At 41.6% G+C, this 26706-nt stretch overlaps 1 protein-coding gene across 7 annotated transcripts in view; it reads left to right on the top strand.

The window, feature by feature from the left end:
• The window catches only part of LOC117507055 (calcium-binding and coiled-coil domain-containing protein 1-like), a 50721-nt gene that overhangs the window by 17891 nt on the left and 6124 nt on the right, over positions 1-26706 (top strand). For 2 of the 7 annotated variants that reach the window (XR_004559610.1, XM_034166754.1), the window contains exons 5-12: positions 595-807; positions 914-1062; positions 1506-1908; positions 2004-2129; positions 2299-2391; positions 3609-3672; positions 3748-3881; positions 5973-6052. Coding sequence is in view for 6 of the 7 variants with exons in the window: in XM_034166754.1 (XP_034022645.1) it covers positions 595-807; positions 914-1062; positions 1506-1908; positions 2004-2129; positions 2299-2391; positions 3609-3672; positions 3748-3881; positions 5973-6052 (1262 nt within the window). In the remaining variant the exon portion in view is untranslated. The remainder of the gene's footprint in view (positions 1-594; positions 808-913; positions 1063-1505; positions 1909-2003; positions 2130-2298; positions 2392-3608; positions 3673-3747; positions 3882-5972; positions 6053-26706) is intronic. The other 5 variants (XM_034166757.1, XM_034166755.1, XM_034166758.1 and 2 more) reach the window with 5 other exon arrangements.

Raw genomic sequence — 26706 nt, 5'->3', positions numbered from 1 at the left:
GCATTTTTAAAGACGTCCCTCTGTATTTTGTACATTTCTCAGCCTGAACCAGAAAACACCGGCGCTTTGTGCCACAACAAGAAAATTAACTTATTTTAAAAGTTGAAAGAGTGCCTCATTCATTCACGTCAGCGTTTATCACAGACATCAGTCGATTCTTAACCAAGAAAAAAATAAAATAAAATAAAAAAAATGTCAGGGGAGGGGAGAGGCCGCGTGACAGCATTTGCATGCTCGATGATGTGTTCATCAATAGTGAATGTTCTACCTGTCAAATAAAAGGGTTCTGCCGGTGGTGGAAATGCAAACTAAGCCAGACTTAACTGTTCCAACCCGTACCATACCGTGCAGTACTGACCGGAACTACTCTGGGGAAATGGGGCTGTCAGCATACGCTGACTAAATCGCCATGGTGTGACAGGGCTCTAACCAAGAATGATTCCTAGCATTATTTTTGAAAACATCCTCTCTTTACAGCATTTTTCTTCCACCTATTGTGCAGCAATATACATTCCATTTTAAAGATCTTACTGTTCACAGTAACACAAACCCTTAAAGCTCTTCCTGTGTCCTGTCTCCTCAACTTGGGAACAGAGTCAGCTGGAGGAATGCTTGAAACAACAAGCGGATTTACAACATGGTCTGGATGTGGCCAAAAAAGAGATGGAGACTGAGAATGAGAGGAGCAAAAAGGAAAGGATGGAATGGGAGTCTGAAAGAGAAGCGATGAAAGATGAGATTTCAGAGCTGAGACAAACAGTGAGACAAAAAAGTAAAATGTTGACAAAGATTGAAGGAAAGCACAATGTAAGATAATGTCTGTGTTTTATGTCCAAAGACATCTGAAATTAAGTTGAAAATAACGAATTTGAAAATAATCTTCTGTCATTCCATGTCTGCTGCACGGTAACAGGATGTGATGTACAGTCAGGAAAGTCTGACCTCTAAAATGAGTAACCTTTTGGCTGAAAAAGAAAAGAGCCAGCAGCGAATCAGAGAGCTGGAGGACAACATCAAGGTCTTGACTGCCAGGGAGGTGGAGGAAAACACTGAACTTCAAAGGTAAAATATACATTTGTTTTTACTGGACCTTATACTAGGGTGAAACTTGCTCTATGATACAATCCGTATCACAATACATAATTGCACTGCATTCACACAAATTGTGTAGAAAGTAATCTGTGGTGAATGTGCATCTGGAACATCATTTGATCTTGGCATGCTAAACCTTTTTGGGACCCACCATGTTTACGCTGTTAAAATTTAAACTTTTCAGGTCTGTTTTTCAGAGTTTTAGAGAGAATAAACAAAGTTAAGGCTTATTCATGAAAAGAAGATAGCAGCTTGTGGCTGTCTAACTGTGTTATCGCTTTAGTATTATCACTGTTATGTTTTCAGTTAGCGGTTATCAAAGCTAACCTTGAGGTTAGCAGTGCCACCTCGGGGATGCTTCTCCTTGATGTGCTTGTCCTCTTTATGTTACACTGTCAATTTGAAACCAACAGACTGAAGGACAGAGTGAAGAAAGTCTCCGGTCAAATGAAGCATGAAGAAGAAAAGAGAAAATGTGTGCAGGTAACTGACAGCCACCCGTCAAACGCCCTCTCTGTCCTTCACCGTCTTTCTAAAACTGCTCCTGTTGACTCCCGAAAGGTGGAGAAGGATGCTGCTGTGGAGGAGGTGAGAGGGCTGCAGGAACGCCTGGAAGTGAGTGAGCACGCGGCCGAGAGCCTGCGCCGGGAGGTGAGGGAGCTCGGAACCCGCCTGAATCACACGCACGCCGAGCTGCACCAAGCGTGGCTGCAGGTGGGCCAGCTCACCCTGCAGCTGTCTGAGGAGAACCTGCTCCTCAGGGAGGAGCGTGCCAACTGGACCCTGGAAAGAGAGGCTTCCAAACACACAGCAGAGGTGAGGAGAAAGCTCCTAACTCAAAAGATTCCTTGATGCCGTGCGAGGCTGCCTGATGATGTGTCTGCACTATCTATTATTGTGTTTTAATGCAGATTGAAAAAAAGAAGTTGCAAGAACTGAGCAGTGAGGTGCAGAGGCTAGAGGGGTGGCTCCAAGAGGAGAGGGCCGAGAGGGAGCGAGTCGAAGTGGAACACTGCAGAGAGAGAGATTACAACAGAGTAAGTTCATCACTGCTGTTTAATACATAAACACATTCAACTCTAAATATAACTGCAGCATCAGCTGTACTTGTCACATGACCTCATTCTGGAAACTGGAGAAAGTCTCAACTCTCTGACAGGCACAGATGTTTCTGGTAACATTATCTTTATGTGCCGCCGCCTGTAGGTGCTGCTGAGTGATGCAAAGCGAGAGCTGCAGGAGCTGAAGGCCCGTCTGAAGAGGAGCCGAGCATCGAGCGAGGAGCAACTGGACCAGCAGGTGAGAGTGACAACGCCACCTGGAAAAATACAAGGGTATACATCATCAATATAAGGATTACATCATCACTTTTACAGCCGATTTTCTTGAGACAATCATTAAGAATTACAAACAGTATGGTAATATATGGTAAATCTGTAAAGTAGGCAGTTCCCCAAATGTGAGTGACCAACCATGCTGGAAGGAGTCGAGTAGGGAAGCCACCAAGACACACACGACAGCTCTGAAATGTTTGATTTCATTGCAACTGTGCATCAATATTTATTCAACTTTTCCTATAAAAACAATTCACCATGACAGTAAATCTGTATACAAATGTACATCTGTTGTAAACAGTATATGGCACCATGGCATATAGAAACTGCAAAACACTGCTGCTCAGCCCTCATAAAGTTAGCATCCCAGACAAAAGATTGATATATTTCATTGATTTTTACCCAAGGCCAAAATATGGCCATCGGATTTTGCGAAGGCTGTCTGTCCGTCTGTCCATCTGTCTGTGCTCAGCATAAGTTTAGTACTATTCCTGCCAGTCTTCATATTCACAGGCAACATTCTTAGGACACAGACCTTGGACAAGTTCAAAGATGGCTAACTCTGACCTCTTTTAAGAGGTCAAAAGGTCATATTCTGTTTCCTATTGTCATGCTCATATGGCCAAAGGTATTTTAGCATTAAGTTATAGTATTTTTTATTCTGATGCTTTGATCAGAATGACCGGGTTCCAATCAAATGGCGAATAACTGGTTCGGATGGCGCACAGTAGTGAGGGAAACCACAGAAGTACTTCACATAAACTGAGAAAATGACAGAAGATGCAGGTGTATTTTTGAACTTTTGAACAGTTTTCTGAATCTTTTTTATTGTTTTTCCCCCCTCTTTTCGCTCTTTCTCTTTTTTTTTTTGAGACGCATTGTCCTAGTCTGTAATACACTGACTGACAAGTACCTTTTATTGGAGGAACCCAAATGTCCTTGTCTGAGTTTTTTCTTCTGTTGCCTCAGTCTTTCTTCTTATAGCTCTTCATCTTTGCTTTGATTTCTTCATCTTTTTCTTCATCCAACATCACTTTTCTTCTGTTGTTTCTTCTCTTTTATTTCTGCTATGTTCTGTTATTTTGCTTCATCTCACTTTTCTGTCTTGTTCTCATGGGTCTGTCTGTTCTTGTTTTTCTGCTCCACCTGCTTGTCTGTGCACGGCTGCCTGACATGTGGCAGGACGTAATGACTGATATCAGTCAGTCCGAGCAGAGGTCAGATGGAGACGTTTCCACCTCTATGTGTGAGTCATCATGTCTGTTTGCAGCACTTTAGTTTAATAAGCACTTTAATAAAGAACGGTCAGTAATTCATGCAGCTCCTTCCTCTTCATCTGAGGATGATGAACATGCGTCTTCAGCTGCTCCCACATCTGTCCGACTGCCTTCGGTGACTCAGCTGGAGCAGGACAACCTTCCTGAGACGCACATTCATAGCAAAGAAGATGAAGTAGTAAGTCATCATCCTCTGGACCCCAAATCAGGATTATCAATAAAAATACACCAGTGACTGTCCGGCTTTGAAAAAATTAAAGTGGATAAAATGGAAGGCAATTAAAAACAAAACAAAACACAGTGACCCAGTGCAACACTGCCTGTTTTTTGCATCTGGATTATCTGTTTGTTCACATGTGGTGGACCAGAGTGGGAAAAATTTAGATCATGTACAACCCCAATCCCAATGAAGTTGGAACGTTGTGTAAAATGTAAATAAAAACAGAATACAATGATTTGCAAATCCTCTTCAACCTATATTCAGTTTAATACACCACAAAGACAAGATATTTAATGTTCAAATTGATAAACTTTATTGTTTTTGTGCAAATATTTGCTCATTTTGAAATGGATGCCTGCAACACATTTCAAAAAATTTGGGACGGGGTAACAAAAGACTTGGAAAGTTGATGAATGCTCAAAGAGCGCCTGTTTGGAAACAGGTGAGTGTCATGATTGGGTATAAAAGGACCATCCCCAAAAGGCTCAGCTGTTCACAAGCAAAGATGGGTTGAGGATCATCACTTTGTGAACAACTGCGTGAAAAAATAGTCCAACAGTTTAAGAACAATGTTTCTCAACATTCAATCGCAAGGAATTTAGGGATTCCATCATCTGCAGTCCATAATATAATCAGAAGATTCAGAGAATCTGGAGAACTTTCTACACGTAAGCGGCAAGGCCGAAAACCAACATTGAATGCCCGTGACCTGTGCCACTGCATTAAAAACTGCAGCACTGCATTAAAAACCGACATAATTGTGTAAAGGATCTTATCACGTGGGCTCAGGAACACTTCAGAAAACCATTGTCAGTTAACACAGTTTGTTGCGACATCTACAAGTGCAAGTTAAAACTCTACCACGCAAAGAGAAAGCCATAATCAACAACATCTAGAAACGCAGCTGCTTTCTCTGTGTGCTGTAGTCTGATGAGTCCACATTTCAAATTATTTTTGGAAATCATGGACGTCATGTCCTCCGGGCAAAAGAGGAAAAAGACCATCCAGATTGTTACCAGTGCAACGTTCAAAAGCCAGCATCTGTGATTGTATGGGGTTGTGTTAGTGCCCATGGAATGGGCAACTTACACATCTGTGATGGCACCATCAATGCTAAAAGGTACATCCAGGTTTTGGAGCAACACATGCTGCCATCCAAGCAACGTCTTCTTCAGGGACGTCCCTGCTTATTTCAGCAAGCCACATTCTGCACAGCGTGGCTTCGTAGTAAAAGAGTGCGGGTACTAGACTGGCCTTGCCTGCAGTCCAGACCTGTCGCCCACTGAAAATGGTTATGAAGCGCAAAATACGACAACGGAGATCCCGGACTGTTGACCAACTGAAGTCATACATCAAGGAAGAATGGGAAAGAATTCCACTTACAAAGCTTCAACAATTGCTGTCCCAAACGCTTACTGAGTGTTGTTACCCCGTCCCAGCTTTTTTGAAATGTGTTGCAGGCATCCATTTCAAAATGAGCAAATATTTTCACAAAAACAATAAAGTTTATAAGTTTGAACATTAAATATCTTGTCTTTGCGGTGTATTCAATTGAATATAGGTTGAAGAGGTTTTGCAAATCATTGTATTCTTTTGTTATTTACATTTTACGCAACATCCCAACTTCACTGGAATTGGGGCTGTATTTTTTCTTCAACTGTTGACTCTGTAATACAGATTTTTTTAAATTATTTTTTTGAAGAGTGTAACCAGTATAAATCAGCTATGTGACACACAGGTCCAATAGTCTGACAGTTTTCATTCCAACCGAACGCTTCACTTAATATTTGCATATACATTTTTACATCAGCACTGTATATTTCTGAACTCAATGTCCAGAATTTAGGTTGACTTTGCTGTGCTGAAACAGTCTTGGTGTGTACAATTACAATTCACAGTTTTTAACACTTTCATTCAGCTGATAGCAAGTGTGCATATTTTATTTATGTGCAAAATATATTGAAACACTGATGCATGTCTGTTTTAAGTGGATTTAAGAGGAAGACAAAATGGCATTTTACTTGTTTTTGCTTCTGTCCATTAAATCAGGAAGACGTGCGACACTGTGAACCTCGAGCTTTTGATGGGAAACAGATGATGCTGCAAGAAGTCGTGGACCCTGTCCTGAGGTGACAGCAAATCAAGCTTTCCAAAAGACCAAAAAAAAAAAAAACAAACAAAAAAAAAACATTCCCCCTCCAAGACCACAGGCATCTTCAATAATGTGTCAGTGAAACATCTCGGGCCTCATGTACAAAGACTTGTGTGGATTAGCTACTGAATCATGGCGTACGCTAAAACCCAGAAACTGGCGTATGTACAAAAATATCCAGGTGTATCAAAGTTTGTGTGTGCATGGATCCAAGCACGCTCTATTTGTACATTCCACTGAATGTGGAGTTTAGCACACATGCACACGCACCAAGCTCCTCTCTTTCCACGCCTCTATATACGAGGTCTATTAGAAAAGTATCCGACCTTATTATTTTTTTTCAAAAACCATATGGATTTGAATCACATGTGATTACATCAGACATGCTTGAACCCTCGTGGGCATGCGAGAGTTTTTTCACACCTGTCGGTTACGTCATTCGCCTGTGGGCAGTCTTTGAGTGAGGAGTCGCCCACCCTCTCGTCGATTTTTTCATTGTTTAGGAATGGCTCAGAGACTGCTGCTTTGTTTGATCAACATTTTTTCAAAACTCTAAGGCACAACTGAGTGGACACCATTCGATAAATTCAGCTGGTTTTCGGTAAAAATTTTAACAGCTGATGAGAGATTTTGGTCTGGTAGTGTTGCCGTAAGGACGGTCCACGGCGCCTGACGGCGATCTGCGCTTCGAGGCGGCAGCGTCTCGCCGTTTCAAGTTGAAAACTTCCACATTTCAGGCTCTGTTGACCCAGGAAGTCGTCAGAGAACAGAGAACTTTCAGAAGAAGTCGGCATGAGGAGTTTATTCGGACATTCCATTGTTAACGGACATTTTGTAATGAAAGAATGTGCGGGCAGAGTCGCATGTCGGGCCGGACCCGACCGTGGGGGGTCGCGACAGGAAAAACACCTCTGTTGGAAACCTTAACGGGCAAGTTGGAACAGGCCCAAGCTGTTAAACAATTTCTCAGTTACTCACTTGTTGAAAGCCATCAAAAGCTGCCTGAATTTTACAAATGGTTTTCAACACGGAGGTGTTTTTCCTGTCGCGGCGCACACAGATTCGCCGAGTCGTCACGGAAACGACTCGGCGAATCTGCGCGCACGTCTTTCATTAAAAAATGTCCTTAAACAGTGGAATGTCCGCATAAAGTCCTCATGCCGGCCTCTTCTGAATCTTCTCTGTTCTCTCACGACGTCCTGGGTGAATTAAGCCTTAAATTAGGATGTTTTCAGATCGAAACAGGCCGACGACGGCGCCTGGAAGCGCTGCACGACGTCCTGCTCTGTGGGAAGTCCTTAAGCAACGCGCGCCGTCTCGAGCAGCATGTGAAACAAAGGAATTCAGCCGAGAGGGCGGGACCACATCTCACTCAAGGCCTGCCCACAGGGAAATGACGTCACCGACACGCGTGAAAAAACACACGCATGCGCACGAGGGTTCAAGCATGATTGGTGGAATCGCACGTCATTCAAATCCATATAGTTAAAAAAAATAATAAAAGGGTCGGTTTATTGTCTAATAGACCTCGTAAATATGCAAATCCATGTAAATAGGCCCTGGGAGCTGGGAATTCCCAGGGCCTTCAATATGAACTCAGAAAAGAAATTATACCGAGTGTGAGCTACATTTGACTGGAAATGACGTGGAGACACGCAGGAATAGTGTATTTCGGACACTGTCACATGGAATAAACATGAAACAATAAAAGAGTTAGTGGTAGTGTGTGTCTGTGTGTGTGTGTGTGTGTGTGTGTGTGTGTGTGTGTGTGTGTGTGTGTGTGTGTGTGTGTGTGTGTGTGTGTGTGTGTGTGTGTGTGTGTGTGTGAAGCCGCAACACTGTGAGCTCAGGGTAGCGCACAGACACTGAAGGTAAAACAGTGAGGGGCGCCGCGGCCGACAGTGTGTGACATTCCAACATTGCACATGCGGTTACTGACAAATACTGAACACAGGGAGACAACTGGGGTCTTGGTAAGAAGCTTTAGTTTCACGATCAAGGAACAAAAAATAAATAACAGTGGTGGGCATAGTTCCGCAAATTGTTAATTAGCGAAGCTACCATTTTTTTTAGTGGATTAGCTTTTCAGTTCACTTCAAAAACCATCAGCGGACCAATTACCTTCTGCTAAATTTAGTTCTGCTAACTTAGTCCGCTAATGTTTTTTTCTTTGCTGGCATAGTTAGTAACGGTGAAAAACAATTGTAAACCCTAAAATCATACATGTTGGGTCCTATCTGCTACATATTATGCAGCAGTCAGGCTGCTGCGAGGAGTTAAGCTCAACTCTACCCCAGCAGAAGGAGACTGGCTGCCAGGCTGCTACAAAAAAGTAATTTACATTCAACATACAGTGGTCCAGACGTGAGGCAGAAGTCCTGAAAAGGAAAGCAGGTTTGACTTATGGTTTTGATTCATAAACCAAATTAATCTGGATAGTTTAACTACATTAATGTCAACTCTCTCATTTTTACAAAGTGAAAATATAACACATATGTTTTAATTTTAAAATAATGCACTAATTATGAAGGTTTGAACATTAACACACACAGATGGCAAAAGGCATTATGAGAAAAATGAGTCTCTGCTCATCATCGCTTATTCTTTTTATTCATTTCATCATTGGTTGATTTATTATATGTAAAAACCAACACACAAGTTACTGTAATGTGTGCATTGGGTTTTACAAATAAATTTGTAAAATATGTAATTTTTTTCATTTAAAAAAAGGTGTTTGCAAAACTGAAAATTCTGTTTATTAAGTTATGATTCAGCTCAATGGCCATGTGATATTTGGGTGGGCACTATTCACACTGCCATCCAGTAGATGGCAGTGTTCTATGCATTTTGACCCATCCGTATGTTGAATGTAAATAACTCTTCCTTACAGCAGTGGGCAGGGTGCACAAAGACAGAAGCGCTGACTCGCTGGTTGTGTTGGGTTTATGATCGTCTTTGATTCTAATCAGAAGTGTTGGCAGTGCTTAAACTGAAAACCAGCTTGTCAGTAGCTGAAAGTGTACCAGAGACAATACTGAAATTAGCTGTAGCTTCTTCTAATTTTTTTTAGTGGTTTATTGGTTTAGCATTATAAAAGTTAACTTTTCAGTTTGCTGATTAGCGGTTATCAAACCTAACTTTTTGGTTAGCTGTGGCCACCAATGAATAATAATAATAATAACAATAACAAAAAACATTTGAATGCACACATGTCCAAATGTGCTAGCGCTGGTTTAATTCGGAACAAATTATGCAAATAAACTATTTACTCAATGCGCACATGCCAGACAGGGGCACGAAATGAAGGGTGATATGGGGGAGGGAATCCGGGGGGTTATGGTTAGGGTTAGGAGAAGGGGTTAGGGTTAGAATAATAAAATAATTTTAAAAAAGCATCACGGACCTGACGGGAGCATGAAAAAAAAAAAGCGTAAGACTGGACTGCCCCAGCCACGCTGTTAGTTCGGATGAACGAGTCATGCGTTGAACCAGGCCACCTAGCCACAATGTTAGATAGACGCATTTACATATCACATATGGTTTGAACATTGATGGAATGAAAATGTTCCCTATGAACAAAAACAAATTTGATTACATTAGGGAATTAGCTCTTGCTGTAAATTGTGTGGGTCTGCCGTCTGCTTGAAGCAACGAAGCATCGCTTTGACTCACTGTTCATTGGTTCTCTGCTTCGCTGATTTTCAGAAGCGGCAAGTCCACTGGCATGAGCACCAGCTGGTGCATAAACTGAAGTTGTTTATCGGGTAAAGGAAATAATAATACTAATAATAATATCATCCTCTCTTTTGTGGGACTAAGTGCGCAGCTCCAGAGAGCCGCACAGATTTTGGTTGGAATTTGTAACTTTAGCGCAAATTGCCATTTTAGAATAGAATAGAATTTATTATTATCATTGTACATGACACCAGAAAAAATACTGTGCATGACAATGAAATTAAAAACAATATCTTAAAAGCACAATTAAAATAAATAAATAACCCTAAAAATTCTACATAAAACCTAGTTAAAAACACTCAATCACAATCATAAAATGACAGATCCAACAGCATTCAGTGCACAAATAGCTCTTCACACAAAGCTATTTTTAAGTCTGTTTGTTCTGGCCTTACGTGCCCTGTATCGTCTGTCTGATGGCAATAATTCAAACAAATAGTGTCCAGGATGGGAGGGGTCTCTGATTATAGTCCTTGCCTTCCTGAGACAACAACTTGTATACAGTTCCTCTAATGAAGGCAAGAGACAACCGGTGATCTTCTGGGCTGTGGTGACGACCCTCTGGAGAGCTTTCCTGTCTGTGACTGTGCAGCTGGAAAACCTCACACACAGACAGTAGGCCAAAATGCTCTCTATGGAGCAGCGATAGAAGGACACCAGCAGTCTCTGTGGCAGATGGTTATTCCTGAGAACCCTCAGGAAATAGAGTCTCTGCTGTGCCTTCGTGATGGTAGCCATAGTGTTTGTGCTCCAAGTCAGGTCGTCTCTCAAATGCACGCCCAGAAAACGAAATTCAGAGACCCACTCCACACAGTCCCCATCGATGACCAGTGGCTGGATGACTGTTTTCCTCCTTCTATAGTCCACCACCATCTCCCTTGTCTTTGAGGTGTTGAGGATCAAATTGTTCTCCCTACACCAGACCGACAACCGCTGCACCTCCTTTCTATAGGCGGACTCATCCGCACCAGAAATGAGTCCCATCACAGTAGTATCATCAGCAAACTTAATGATATTGTTGCTGAAGTGAGAGGGGGTGCAGTCATAGGTGTAGAGCAAAGGACTCAGCACACAACCCTTAGAGGAGCAGGTGCTGAGGCTAATGGCCGAAGAGATGTGAGGGCCAACTCTCACCCTCTGAGAACGGTTTGTGAGGAAGTCCAAGATCCAGCGGCAAATGGAGTGGGACACCCCCAGGTCCAACAACTTAATCACCAGCCTGCTTGGAAGGATGGAATTAAATGCTGAGCTAAAGTCCACAAAGAGCAGCTTCACATAGCTCCCCTGCTGCTCCAGATGGGACAGAGCAGCATGTAGAGCCATAATGATGGCATCCTCCGTGGACCTGCTCGCACGATAAGCAAACTGGTGAGGGTCAAACCCAGGGGGAAGGCAGGAGATGATATAGGCCCGGACTAATTTTTCAAAGCACTTATAATAATAATAATCGTAGTTAGTGCCACCAGGCGATAGTCATTCAGATCACTGATCCTGGTCTTCTTAGGGAGGGGGACAATAATAGAGGACTTCAAGCAGGGGGGACAGCAGCCTGGCTCAGGGACTGGTTGAAAATGTTTGTAAACACACCAGCTAACTGAGCTCTACATTCCCTCAGCACCCATCCCGAGACGCCGTCCGGACCCGCAGCTTTCCTTGAATTCACCCCCCTCAACACCCGCCTCACCTCCTGTTCCTCCAGCATGAGGACGTAGCTGTTGAGGGCAGGTGAGGGGATGACGACTGTCTCTGGTGGCTGCGCCTCAAAACTGGCAAAGAAGCTATTGAGGTTCGTGATGTGCTGAACACCCTGCCACACCCGCCGAGAGTCCTGACTCTGGAAGCAGTCCTCTATTCGCCTTCTATAAGCTGTCTTGGCACGTCTGATCCCCTTCTTCAGGTTGGCTCTGGTGGCACTGTACAGCAACCACCAGAGCCAACCTCTTTCCAAACATTCTCAAAATCAACCTCTTTCCAAACGTTATAATACAAACAATAAACTACAACTGACCAAAACCGGGTATTTTTCCCCAAAATGAGACGTCCTGCGTTTTGATGAATTACATCCTGACGTGCAGCACAGCCGGCTGAAGAGCTCAGCTCAGAGTCTATGGAGTTACATTTGTGCCATTAATATCTGAAAGGAAATGCTTTTGCCAAAAACTACAGATTTTGTTTATTTCTATTTCTGTCCAGAGATCAATGATCCATCATGTACATCAAGGATCCAGTGACCATGTGCAGATTTTACTGATTTTTATTTATGTCCAGATATCAAGCATCCAGTGACCAGTTTCATATTTATTTACTTTAAGACTCAATAAAATGTTCTTGACATATAAAACCTGTAAAGCCTACTTTTAGTACACAGAAGATTCACAAGTATTGATAAGGGAATCAATAAAGAATCGGATTGATAAGCGGAATCGATAATGGCATCGATATCGATAAAATCTTATCAATACCCATCGTTAATCATATTGCACCAAACTGCATGGTACGCGTATTGCATTGTGAGGAATTGAATCGCCATCAAATACATATCAAATCACACTGAACTGGGAACGGGTGAATCGTGTTGCATCGTATCGTCAGTATCATCATGTATCGCTATATATATCGTATCACTGATAGTGTATCGAGGTGCATATCAAATCGTTGTCAGTGATGAGATTCACATGCGTAGTGCACTCTGATGACGTCTTGTTTTCACACTATTAACGGTTCTCAGCATCTCCACTACGTGTCAGCAGAGGAGCAACAGCTGTAGAAACGTGCGTGCGCCGGCCAGCATTTTTGTGTGACGCACTGCACATTTCCACGGTCATTTCATTTTTGATACATCTGCACATTGGCGTGGAGATGGACGTAAGCCATGTTTTTGTGTGTACGCACGCTTTGTACATGAGGCCCAAAGAATCTCAATTATAAATGTGGTGCAGCAAAAAATCCCCAAACAAGCAAAAACAAAACAAAAAAAAAAAAAACACGTATATGCCTTTTTCTACACATGAAATGGAATTATAAAGGAAGAATATACAGTGAGAATGTGCACACTTCAGGCATACTTCAGACTAAGCACACACATTTTTCAGAATGTTATGTCTAACCGATGAAGAGGAAATGGAAAAATAAGACAAGGCATAATTTAATTTAATCAGCCAGTGTTGCAGAGTTTTTTTTGTCTAGGAACCCAGCATAGCTGGTGTGAAGGACCTTATTGTTTTTGTGCACAATTTTATTTATTTATTCATTCTTCTTGGCAAAAAAATAAAAAAAAATACAAAATAAAAAAGCCATTGGGCAGCCTAAACCAGGAGGATCTGAAATGTGAAATTTACAGATTAGGCAGTGGTCCATCCTGTCTAACGACAAACAAAAAAATCAATAAATTTGATCCATGATGTGCACATGTGAAAACTTGATATCACTGAGCTTGGTGAACTGAGCTCTTTCCAGTGGGATAGGCCATGCCAATTAGTTTTTTGCTTTTTTACCAAGGAACATTTTTTGAAATATTGTGAAATATGTTAAATATACAGGCATTCACTCATCTCTGGGTTTTTGACCCACTTGAATTCTTTTTTAATTGTAAGTTTCTTGGCTTTAAATTTGCCAGTGTTTAATGCTATTTAATTTAAATTCTTCTATTTCATTAACAGGATTATCAAATGGCATCAAATTTGGCAGGTTTATGAAAGACCTGTCCTAGTTTCGCTTTGCCCAATTTGGTGTAACTGCGCCTCTTGATGGTACTGTAAAGCATATTTTCATTAAATTTCAAAGTTGTAAAATGCTCCAAATTTCATTTCCCTTTCATTTTGTCTGCAAACCTTAAAAGGTACTATTTTATTGTTAGTCAAAAGTTTATGATGAATCACCTTTTAACACCAATTTATATTTTTAATTAATTTTTGTAAAATTAAAAGTATTCAAAATGGTCTACCTCGTTAATGGACCTACAAATGCTGCAAAATTTTCCAGCTTCATCCAGGATACTGTTTAGATTTCTTGTGCCTAGTTAGGTCCAACTGCGCCACCAGGTGGCACTATAAAGTATATGTGCATACTCATAAAAAAAGTTCAAACGCTCCAAATTTAACTTAGATTTTCTCTTAAAGTGTGTTAAGACATTTTCAAATTGTATAATACAATTCAGTGGTAATGCAAACATTAAAAAATTGTTTATGTTTAAAATTTTTTTAGAACACATAAAAGGACTTGCGTAGCCTTAATGCTTTGAAAGCAACGTACAGCAATGGAGAGTAGAAATGCCATGTCCTATCATCACATTCAACATCACACACAGTTTTCCATGCTGCGACATGAACAATATGATTGATGATGTGATAGAAGGTAAAGCTAAAACTTGAAGGAGGGAAGAAAAGTTAAGCGAGCCATGCACTATAAGATGATATGATGTGATTTGACGTGTCATAAATGCATCAACATAATGCAGCCTTGTGTTAAGCTGAACGTGCACAGTGGACTAAATAGAGAATCACACTGACCAACAGATGTTACTATTGTGTGTTTATGTTTATGTATATAACTGTAAACCCAGAAATGTCTTTATTGAACAGAGGACAGATTTTGTTTGCTCAGACAGAGATGTACCTGCATTATAGGAATTAATGTACTGGATTGATCATATATGCTGAAACTGTAGAGGTGAGCTCAGGGCAGCATTGCAAAGCTGCATGAAAAGTAAAAGAGTGGTAGATATTGAACAGGTTAAAACCAAAGAAGGAATTAGATGAGAAGTGAGACTGTAATACCCCGTCACACAAAGCCGGAGTCATGCAGAGTGGTGTTGGATTTATGAATTGGCGCACATCTGAAAAGTGTCGGATTTCATTTCCAAAACGTTCTAACAGCCATCTGCGGAAGTTGACACAGTTGGTCAAAATCGGCTGGCGGCCCCAAGTGTGATGCACATCTTCAAAACTCTCTGGGCGCCGTCGAGATGGGACACCTATCCGACAGAGGTCCATGTGTAATCTGATGACCATCTAACCGCAATTTACATATTCTGACAGCATCAAAACAGCACCTGAAAAGATCTGATTGCAGTTGATTGATTGATTGATCAGTCGGTCACAGCAAAGCCTGCCAACATGCTGTGCACATTTGTCCACCTCCACTGGACCCCGGCCAGGGATGGCGAAGGAAATATTGTTATGTAATAACATGTATGTGGCACTGTGCGTGGGTCAGAGACTCGGTGCAGCGCCACGACGCAGCTGAACTGGATGTCACTGCTTTAACGCACGTGTTATAACACGTTCACCTCTTAAGTCTGTAGCAGGTATGATGTGGAAATGTTTGCCCAGCACATGACGACATAAACATGTAACTCACCTCCAGTACCTCGCGTTCCACAGCACAGCACAGACAGCTTGTCAAGTCCGTTTCATCCGGCTGCGCTGTGTGCTGGTAACGTCGATCAGGTGACAAATGGCTGCTACAGCATTTATGAACGCACATACACGCAGCTGAGCGAACATTTCGACCACACACTTGCACACTGCTTTGATCACCTGTTCTACGCACGCAGGCACACGCAGCTTGTTCAGCCATTGTGAACACACTTGGATCACCTGTTCTATGCACGTACACGCACGCACTCTGTCATGTGAGACACACACTGATGGGAGGTCAGCTTAGCACTGGGAATGTAAGGACATGCGGAGAATTGATTGCGAGGGTGAGTGAGTGGATGAGTGACAGCTCCACTGTCGGTGTCATCTGACAGCACTCTCTCTGTGTCATCTGACTGTTGTCTGAAATATGTTTGGGCTGCATCTTGCAGGTGTGCACGAGGCAATCCAGATGCATTCAGACCACAGCTGACCACGACTCTTTTCCTCCCAACTGCGTTGGATTATGGCAAAATTTGCCGTGTCGGAACGGTTCTTCCTATCAAGCTGGATGGTCAAGAATTGCAGGACACAAATGCATGGCTCAAACAAACAGCTCTGGTTTTTAGAAGGTTTTACTGTTGAGGATAGTGGAGGTCGGTACACAAGTAAGCAGTCCAAGAAAAGCAGCAGTACAAAATCCATTAGGCAAACAGGCATGGTTGAAGCAACAGGCTGGAGGTCAGGTACACACAAAGAGGCAGGCAGGACTAAATGCAGGAACAGAGCTGGAATGAGGGCACAAGGCATGGCAAACTGGCAAGGAACAAACACACCCAGTGAACTTAAATAACTGCAGGTGGTAATCAGCAAATCAGGAACAGGGGTGCATGGAAAGCACCAGAACTAGGGTGTGGCCAGAAAGAGAGGAAAAACACCTATCACCATGATACAAGGGAGAGAGACAAGAGAAACAAAGACAGGCAGACCCAAGCAGAAAAACCCCAGCAAGAGAAGAAACCAACCAAACCCAATGAAATGCAAAAAATAACTAACAGAACAAAAGAACAAAATAACACAGAACACCTAGCAAAACTCAAACCGTGACACCCCCACATTTTGCTATGTGTGATGGGGGCTTAAAGAAGGTGGAAAGACATCAACACCAATAACGCCAAGTGCCAGTGTAGCTCCAAGCACAGAGGCAACTGAAAGAAGGCAGTGTCCATGGGGAAGTGCAGTTTTGTTTTTCTATTTATGGTGGCTGCTCTTCACTTCAACAGTCGACTGATTGGACTGTGAGGAACAGAATATCTGCCATCTGCTGAGAGGTATCTGGGCATTGTAGCAATGGACTATGACTCTAAGGAGCTGCTGAGTGAGGAGATCACTGGTTTGCTTGGATATACATGCTTGCAGCTATAGGAATGAATGTCTTGGGTGTGTGCACTGCCATAATTTAATCATTTATCTTATGCATACAAATTAACAAAACCGTCGGAAAAAATTATATGTCATCTCAATGCAATAGTATTTTGAGTCCTATACATTTTTCCGCCCATCTTTGGCCACTTGGGTCCTTCCTAGGTGAAGAAACTTCATTCTGTGTACCACTATTTGCTTCTCACTATTTGCTTCCGCAGTGACGCAGAGGGTGGTTTGACATGTAATATTTACTTGCAGATCTACTGAAAATATTGTATCTGTTCACACACAAACACCTGGACGGCACAATTTACCATTCACTACAATTTTTTTTAAATATATAAAAAATATATGAAGAGTTAAGATACAAAACCCACTATGGTAAATCTAAAACCACAAATTTTGAGTTGCTGCCAACATGCACTTTGCTGTTTAGGTAACTATGAATGGGCAAAATATTAAAAAATTTGGACAAACCATCCATCCATTCATCCATCCAAACCATCCATCTTCCACCGCTTAGTCCAATTAAGGGTCGCGGGGGGCTGGAGCCTATCCCAGCAGTCATAGAGCGCAAGGCGGGGTACACCCAGGACAGGACGCTAGTCTGTCGCAGGGCCACAAAACAAACACAGACACACCTACGGACAATTTTAAAGATTCCAATCCACCTAACCGGCATGTCTGTGGATGTGGGAGGAAACCAGAGCACCCGGAGGAAACCCACGCAAACACGGGCAGAACATGCAAACTCCACACAGAAAGGCCACGGGAATTGAACCCACAACCTTCTCGCTGTGAGGCAACAGTGCTAACCACTAAGCCACCGTGCTGCCCTTGGACAAACCATTTTCATTTTATTGCTTTATAATCAAGATTTTAAATTTTTCTACACCATCTAACTATTAAAAGCCAAGTGGCCTCTGTGTGCATGTATGCATGCGTGTGTATGGCTTCGACCACAGACAAACTGGGGAAGCTGACATTTGCCATTTGGTATGTTAATGTATTTTGGGTTGAGGATGAATGCCACCAAAATGGAACAATGATATGACTAATACTTTTTTGAGAAATTACAGACATTATGTAACAACAGTGAACAGTGGACATTGATCGTTACATTCTGGACTCACACGCACATAAAAAGTATAAAAGCTAAAACAATGGTGTGGATAACAATGGGCACTTTCAAGTGTACAGCGCATTGGGAAAGTATTCACAGCACTTCACTTTCTCCGCATTTTGTTACGTTACATCCTTATTCCAAAATGGATGAAATTTATTTTTTTCCTCAAAATTCTTCACACAAATACTCCACAATGACAATGTGAGAAATGTTTTTTTTAAGATATTTGCAAATTGATTAAAATAAAAGACCTAAGAAATCACGTGTACATAAGTATTCACAGCCTTTGCCATGAAGCTCAAAATTGAGCTCAGGTGCATCCTGTTTCCAGTGATCATCCTCGAGATGTTTCTACAGCTTAATTGGAGTCCACCTGGAGTAAATTCACTTGATTGGACATGATTTGGAAAGACACACACCTGTCTACATATAAGGTTCCACAGTTGACAGTGCATGTCAGAGCACAAAACAAGCATGAAGACAAAGGAATGGTCTGTAGACCTTCTGAGACAGGATTGTCTTGAGGCACAAATCTGGGGAAGGGTACAGAAACATTTCTGCTGTTTTGAAGGTCCCAATGAGCACAGTGGCCTCCATCATCCGTAAATGGAAGAAGTTCAGATCCACCAGGATGCTTCTTAGAGCTGGCCGCCCGTCTAAACTGAGAAGAAGAAAACGGAGAAGGCCCTTCTCCCCCGATCCCTCAGTTTAGACAGGCGGCCAACTCTAAGTCAGGGAGGTGACCAAGAACTCGATGGTCACTCTGTCATAACTCTAGTATTCCTCTGTGGAGAGACAAGAACCTTTCAGAAGGACAAACATCTCTGCAGCAATCCACCAATCAGGCCTGAATTGTAGAGAGGCCAGACGGAAGCCACTCCTTAGTAAAAGGCACATGGCAGTCCACTTGGAGTTTGCCAAAAGGCACCAGCCAGAGCCCAGACCTGAATCAGATTGAACATCTCTGAAGAGATCTGAAAATGGCTGTGGAATGACACGCCCCATCCAATCTGATGGAGCTTGAGAGGTGCTACAAAGAGGAATGGGCAAAAGTGCCAAAAGATATAATCCTGGTAAATTTGTATGCTCCTAATTCTGATGAGCCAGCATTTTTTCAAAATCTATTTTTAATGGTTTCATCCTTGCCTGGGCTATGTATAATGGCTGGGGACTTTAATTGCACCTTGGGGCCCATTTTTGATAAGAGTTCAGGAGTAGATCAATCACATGCAAAAAGTCGAGTGGTGATTAAACAATTTCTGAAAGAAATTAATTTAATAGACATATGGAGGGAATGCTGTTGTGTGTGTGGGCCGCTGAAGAGGAGGTACTGCTGGCCCACTACCACCAGAGGGCGCCCTGCTTGGAGTGCGGGCTCCAAGCACGAGAGGGCGCCAGACCCAGAGGAAGTGACAGCTGTCACTCATCACACCAGCTGTCACTCATCTACACCACCATATAAGCCGGACTGCAACTCCACCTCCCCGCCGAGAAATCGAACACCAGTACCAAGGTAATTTCTCTGCTGACTGACACATTGTGTAACCAACTGAACTTCTATTGCAGCCGTTTTCCTGAAGTGTTGCCTTGTCTGGAGGATTGGCGTTTGGTGTGACAGTGACGGCTTCACCTCGCACCCCCTCCCAGATAAGTGGTTGATCAGGAGCTGCACGAGTGTGTGTGATTTGGAGGTGGAGGTGCTCCCGAGTCTGGACTGTAAATTACTGAGTGTGCGGACTCACACTCATACATCATCTTTCTGTTTTCTGCCAGCAGTACCAGGGTCGACAGCCGAAGACAGAGGCCACCTGGGGACTCGGGACTTGGCGGCTCCGGTGTTCTTCAGGCCGTTGGTGGTGGAGGCCGTGTGGGACGCGGCTTCTCTCTCGTCGGGCGTCTTCTATCTTCGAGCCTGCCCACACGTCACCTGGTGTTTATTGACTGTGAAAATTACGACACATTTCGTTGTGTATTATCACAACATTAAATTGTTACCTTTTGTCTTACTTATTGTCCGTTCATTTGCGCCCCCTGTTGTGGGTCCGTGCTACGACACCTTCCCAACAAATGCAACCCTAATACCAAAACATTTTCATGCTACTCCAGCACACATCAGTCTTATTCTCGTATAGACTTTTTTCTAGTGTCTGCATTACTGAAATGTAAGATAAAAAATGTCTTTTATGACCCTATTCTTTTATCAGACCATGCTCCGGTTTCTTTAATTTATGAAGAATCAAAACTTATTACTGACACCCCTAAATGGAGATTTAAAACAAAATGGCTGACGGATCGAGGGTTTGTTGACTTTCTAAATGACCAAATTAATTTCTATTTTGAAACCAATACAACACAAACGTCAAAGAGTATCAGATGGGAAGCATTCAAAGCCTTTATCAGGGGGCAAATAATTAATATAACCAGCTCCAAGGCCAAGGAAACCTACAAGAAAGTTAAATCATTAGAAGCAAAAATTAAATATTTGGAAGAACAATACTTTCAGTCAGGTTGTCAAAAAACTCACCAGGAAATTATTTTAATGAGAGCACAATACAATGAACTAGCAGCCTCAAAAGCAACGTCGAGTTTGTTACGACTGAAACAGACCTTTTATGACCAGGGGGAAAAACCTGGCAAGGTATTAGCTTGGTGTATTAAAAAGTTACAGAATGCAAGACTCATTACAACATTACTTAACAGTAATAATGAAAGTATAGTTGACCCAGTTGAAATAAATGAAGCATTCAAAACATATTATGAAAACCTTTATAGCTCAAATTCTCAGTTGGTTACAAATTTATTAGAATTTAATAACTTTCTTCATGATTTACAAATTCCAAAAATTACAGAAGAAACCAAAAATGAATTGGACAAAGACATAACCCTTAATGAAATATCTGTTGCCATCGATAATATTAAAGGAGGGAAGACCCCGGGCCCTGATGGGATACCCGTGGAAATTTATAAAGTATTCAAAATGAAATTGATACACCCACTATTAGAAATGTATCGAGAATCATTTCATAATGGGTCCCTGCCTACTACCCTTAGAGGAGCTCTTATAACATTGTTGCCAAAGCCAGGTAAACCAAATAACAAATGTGAATATCTAAGGCCAATTAGTCTTTTAAATGTAGACCTAAAAATTTAAAGTAAAATTTTTGCAAAGAGATTAGAGAGAATACTTCCAAGTATTATACATAGCGACCAAAATGGTTTCGTACAAAATAGACAAGGATTCCATAATGTTAGAAGACTCTTAAATATACTTCATTTTGAAAAAGGAGCACTTGACACAGCAATACTGTCACTAGACGCAGAGAAGGCGTTCGACAGGATCGAATGGTCTTATCTGTTTCAAATGCTTACACGTTTTGGTTTTGGTGATAATTTCAATAAATGGATTCAGTTACTCTACACACAACCTTATGCCGAAATAATGACTAATCGTAACATCTCAAAGCAAATTTCCATACAGAGAGGCTGTAGACAGGGAGATCCGTTGTCGCCATTGTTGTTTCTTATAGCGATAGAACCATTGGCAATAGCTGTAAGAACAAACCTAGATATCTCAGGGATTACTATTGGACAACAAGAACACAGGTTAGCTCTTTTTGCCGACGATGTGATCATATTCCTTAAAAATATAGAAAAATCTATTCCTGAATTGTTACAGTTGATAAATACATTTGGAATAATCTCTGGATACAAATTGAATAAATCAAAATCATCTATAATGTTTTTAAATGAGGCTGACCATGCAAAACCTCCGTCAATTGCATCCCAATTCAAAATTGTTGACTGCTTTACTTATCTAGGTATTCTTGTTGTGCCTCAACTTAAAAATGTAATAACCAATAATTATGAACCACTATTAAGAGAAATTACAGAATCACTAGATAGGTGGAAAACAATACCCATGTCTCTAATAGGGAAAATAAATGTACTTAAGATGAATATAATGCCTAAACTCCTGTATGTTTTTCAAAACCTTCCACTCCCTCCTCCAAGTAACCTGTTCGCTCAATTAAAAACACTGTTTATTCGTTTTCTATGGAATAACAGACGTCCCAGGACACGCTTGTCTTTACTATACTTGCCATTTGATAGGGGAGGGCTTAAATGCCCTAACCCAACTTTTTACTACTGGGCTGCACAACTACGAACATTGTTATTTTATTTTACGGAGAATGATCCTCCAGTTTGGAAAGAAATGGAAGAAATGGAACTGAATTTGCCACTTCCCTCGTATATGTACTCTGCAAAATCATCGCTCTTGAAAAAGAAAACAAAAAATCCTATGGTTAAAAATATGATTGCAATATGGTATCGGGTTAAGACATTTTTTTGCTGACCGGTCCTCTCTCTCAGCCTTCAGCCCAGTATGGGGCAATGATGCTTTTTCTCCTGGAAAAACAGACGGGGGATTTAAATCTTGGGCCAAAAAAGGGCTGGAAAAGATTGGTGATCTTTATAACGAACAAAAAGTATTGATGCAGTTTCAAGAATTGGTTAATAAATTTAACATTCCCCATAACCATTTTTTAAAATATTTACAGTTACGAAATTTTATTAGAACACAACAAAATCAAACATTATCTATTCCTACATTGTCTATCATGGAAAAAATGATGGACATGGATTGTTGGGCAAAGGGACTAATATCAAAATTCTATAAACACCTGATTGATGAATGCACCGAAACATCTGTAAAAAAACTGGAGGCTTGGAGGGAGGACTTTGGTACTGACATATCATTAGAGATGCGGCAGGAAACATGTAAAAAAGCACAAACACAAACCACTAATACACGCCTGAAACTGTTACAGTACAATTGGCTGATGTGAACATATATAACCCCAGAAAAGCTAAACCAATATAATTGTGCTATTCCTGACACATGCACCAAGTGGAATGTGGAAAAAGGTACATTCTTCCATTGTGTTTGGCAATGTACAAAAATACAAATATTTTGGCGGGAAGTGACAAACCACATTCAAAATATGTTAAGTGTCTAGATCCCATTTACTCCAGTTTTTTTTTTATTTTGGCACTTATCCAGAGGCAATAAAATTCAAGAAAAGTCAGAAAATGTTTATAAATTTGTGTATATTATTAGCAAAAAGACTGGTAGCAATTTGCTGGAAAGATATTAAGCGTCCAAGTATAGGGAGATGGATTTCTGAATTGTCTACAACACTCCCTTTAGAAAAGATTTCTTATACAATCAAACATAAACAAAACCAATTCTACAAAATTTGGGACCCATTCATTAAATATATTGCAACAAAGGATTTAACAAACATAATGGAAGAAGCAGAATAGACCTTTATTATTATTATTATTAACTCCCCCCTTTTTTTTCTTTTTTTTCCCCCTTTTTACTCTGTACCCTCAAAAATGAAACTCTTTTATGTTAAATCTGTTCTACTCTAAGGAAACAATATGTAGATCCCCAAATGTGAATGTTTAGATGCAAACCATGTTCCGCATATGTTAAATGTATGTAAATGTTTTTTTTTTTTCCTAAATGAAGAATCAATAAAAAATATTGTTGGTAAAAAAAAAAAAAGTGCCAAAAGATACGTGCACCAAGCTTGTGGCATCATATTCAAGAAGACCTGAGGCTGTAAATGCAGCCAAAGGTGCATCAACAAAGTATTGAGCTAAGGGTGTGAATGTTATGTACATGTGATTTCTTAGTTTTTATAAATTTGCAAAAATTTCAAACAAACTTTTTTCATGTTGTCACTATGGAGTGTTGTGAGTAGAATTTTGAGGGAAAAATTAATTAATTTAATTATGGAATAAAGCTGTAACATAAAATGTGGAAAAAGTGAAGCACTCTGAATACTTTCGGATGCACTGTAACATCACTAAATCATCGCTTTTACAGACAGTTTCCTTTAGACAAATCAGGAGATGGACTTGAACATTTCCAAGTCACTGAATATGTCTTAGACTTCATTTACATCAATCACTAAAGAATATAAACTGTGATACTGTATGGTAAACTTTGAACCTAGCAACGGGGCCAACCCCGCCTCCTCACAAAGATAGGAGTTTCTGTCCCCTCCTTGCTCAAACTTGCTCTCAGATACCTACTGGTTCACTCTTAGGCTAAGATTCCTTGCCAGGAAATTTTAGGCTAAGTTAGGAGTTCTTTGTGGATACGGGCCCAGATTCTTACGTTTACTTTAACTTCTGTTTCATTGCAGACAGTATGAATCTAAGATATTTCATATTTTGTGTGGTGAACCTAATTTCTTTTGTTAATATACATTCATTCCTGCATTTTAGGCCTGCAACACATTCCAAAAAAGTTGGGATGCTAAAGCATTTACCACTTTGTAATGTTGTCACTTCTTCTCACAACACTTAAAAGTTGTTTTGGCATTGTTAATAGCAGGGGATAGGGAACGTCAGGTGTTATTTTATCCCATTCTTCCTGCAAGCATGTTTTAAGATGTACAATAGTACAGGGTTATTGTTGCTGGATTTTGCCTTTCAAAATTCTCCACACATTCTTTGATGGTTTGATGATGGCTTGCCTCTACTGGTGGTTGGCTCTCACTGCGGTATTGTATCACTTCCTGTTCCGGAGCACAGCTGTGTTTTGCTGTATCTGTTAGCTGTTTAATCTGCGCAGTTAGATTGATCTAGTTACCTAGATAACGATTTGTTTCACAGTGTAATCTTCACGTGCCTTAACTAAAGCACTCCCTCTGCTGAATCACCTCTAAATTATTTACACATTATTCACTTTGTGTGTTTTTAGGAATCCACTAGCTTAGCACAGCTACTAGCTCTTAGCCGGTTTAGCATGGCGGCTTCTCCTGTCTCTCCCGCACTTTTCTGCTCTGGGTGTGAAATGTTTAGTTATTCCTCGGCCTCCTTTAGCAGTAATGGTACTTGTAATAAGTGTAGCTTATTCGTAGCTTTGGAGGCCAGGCTGGGCGAATTGGAGACTCGGCTCCGCACCGTGGAAAATTCTACAGCTAGCCAGGCCCCTGTAGTCGGTGCAGACCAAGGTAGCTTAGCCGCCGTTAGTTTCCCTCTGGCAGATCCCGAGCAGCCGGGAAAGCAGGCCGACTGGGTGACTGTGAGGAGGAAGCGTAGTTCTAAACAGAAGCCCCGTGTACACTGCCAACCCGTTCACATTTCTAACCGTTTTTCCCCACTCGACGACACACCCACCGAGGATCAAACTCTGGTTATTGGCGACTCTGTTTTGAGAAATGTGAAGTTAGCGACACCAGCAACCATAGTCAATTGTCTTCCGGGGGCCAGAGCAGGCGACATTGAAGGAAATTTGAAACTGCTGGCTAAGGCTAAGCGTAAATTTGGTAAGATTGTAATTCACGTCGGCAGTAATGACACCCGGTTACGCCAATCGGAGGTCACTAAAATTAACATTGAATCGGTGTGTAACTTTGCAAAAACAATGTCGGACTCTGTAGTTTTCTCTGGGCCCCTCCCCAATCGGACCGGGAGTGAAATGTTTAGCCGCATGTTCTCCTTGAATTGCTGGCTGTCTGAGTGGTGTCCAAAAAATGAGGTGGGCTTCATAGATAATTGGCAAAGCTTCTGGGGAAAACCTGGTCTTGTTAGGAGAGACGGCATCCATCCCACTTTGGATGGAGCAGCTCTCATTTCTACATATCTGGCCAGTTTTCTTAAATCCTCCAAACCGTGACTATCCAGGGTTGGGACCAGGAAGCAGAGTTGTATGAGGACTGTCAATAAAGTATAGGTCCTTTTTATTTTTTTCAAAAACTATATGGATTTCATTCATATGTTTTTACGTCAGACATGCTTGAACCCTCGTGCGCATGCGTGAGTCTTTCCACGCCTGTCGGTGACGTCATTCGCCTGTGAGCACTCCTTGTGGGAGGAGTCGTCCAGCCCCTCGTCGGAATTCCTTTGTCTGAGAAGTTGCTGAGAGACTGGCGCTTTGTTTGATCAAAATTTTTTCTAAACCTGTGAGACACATCGAAGTGGACACGGTTCGAAAAATTAAGATGGTTTTTGGTGAAAATTTTAACGGCTGATGAGAGATTTTGAGGTGATACTGTCGCGTCGGGACGCAGCCGGCGCGGTGCGGCGACACAGGAAAAACACCTCTGTGTTGATAACCATTTGTAAAATCCAGGCGGCTTTTGATGGCTTTCAGTGGCGTATATGAGAAATTGTTTAACAGCTGGACATGTTCCAACTTGTCCTTAAGGCTTTCAACGGAGGTGTTTTTCCTGTGGCGGAGTGTCGCAGCGGCTGCACGTCTTGCATTAAAAAAATCTCCTTTAACAGTGGAATATCCGGATAAAATGCTGAAACCGACTTCTTCTGAAACTTCTCTGTTCTCTCACGACGTCCTGGATCAGTAGAGCCTGAAATGTGGAGGTTTTCAGCTTGAAACAGGCTGACGACGGCACCTGAGACCACTGCACGACGTCTCACATCGTGGGAAGTCCTTAAAGCGACAGTATCACCTCAAAATCTCTCATCAGCTGTTAAAATTTTCACCGAAAACCAGCTTAATTTTTCGAACCGTGTCCACTTCGATGTGTCTCACAGGTTTAGAAAACATTTTGATCAAACAAAGCGCCAGTCTCTCAGCAACTTCTCAGACAAAGGAATTCCGACGAGGGGTTGGACGACTCCTCCCACAAGGAGTGCTCAAAGGCGAATGACGTCACCGACAGGCGTGGGAAAAACTCACGCATGCGCACGAGGGTTCAAACATGTCTGACGTAAAAACATATGAATGAAATCCATATAGTTTTTGAAAAAAATAAAAAGGACCTATACTTTATTGACAGACCTCGTAGTCTAACACACCTCTCTGCAGCTTCTCTCCCCCTGCCATCATTACCCCATCCCCGTAGAGACGGTGCCTGCTCCCAGACCACCAATAACCAGCAAAAATCTATTTAAGCATAAAAATTCAAAAAGAAAAAATATATAGCACCTTCAACTGCACCACAGACT

This window comes from Thalassophryne amazonica, chromosome 3 (genome assembly GCF_902500255.1).
Source record: "Thalassophryne amazonica chromosome 3, fThaAma1.1, whole genome shotgun sequence".
Lineage (NCBI taxonomy): Eukaryota > Metazoa > Chordata > Actinopteri > Batrachoidiformes > Batrachoididae > Thalassophryne > Thalassophryne amazonica.
This window is presented reverse-complemented; position numbering and strand designations above follow the sequence as displayed.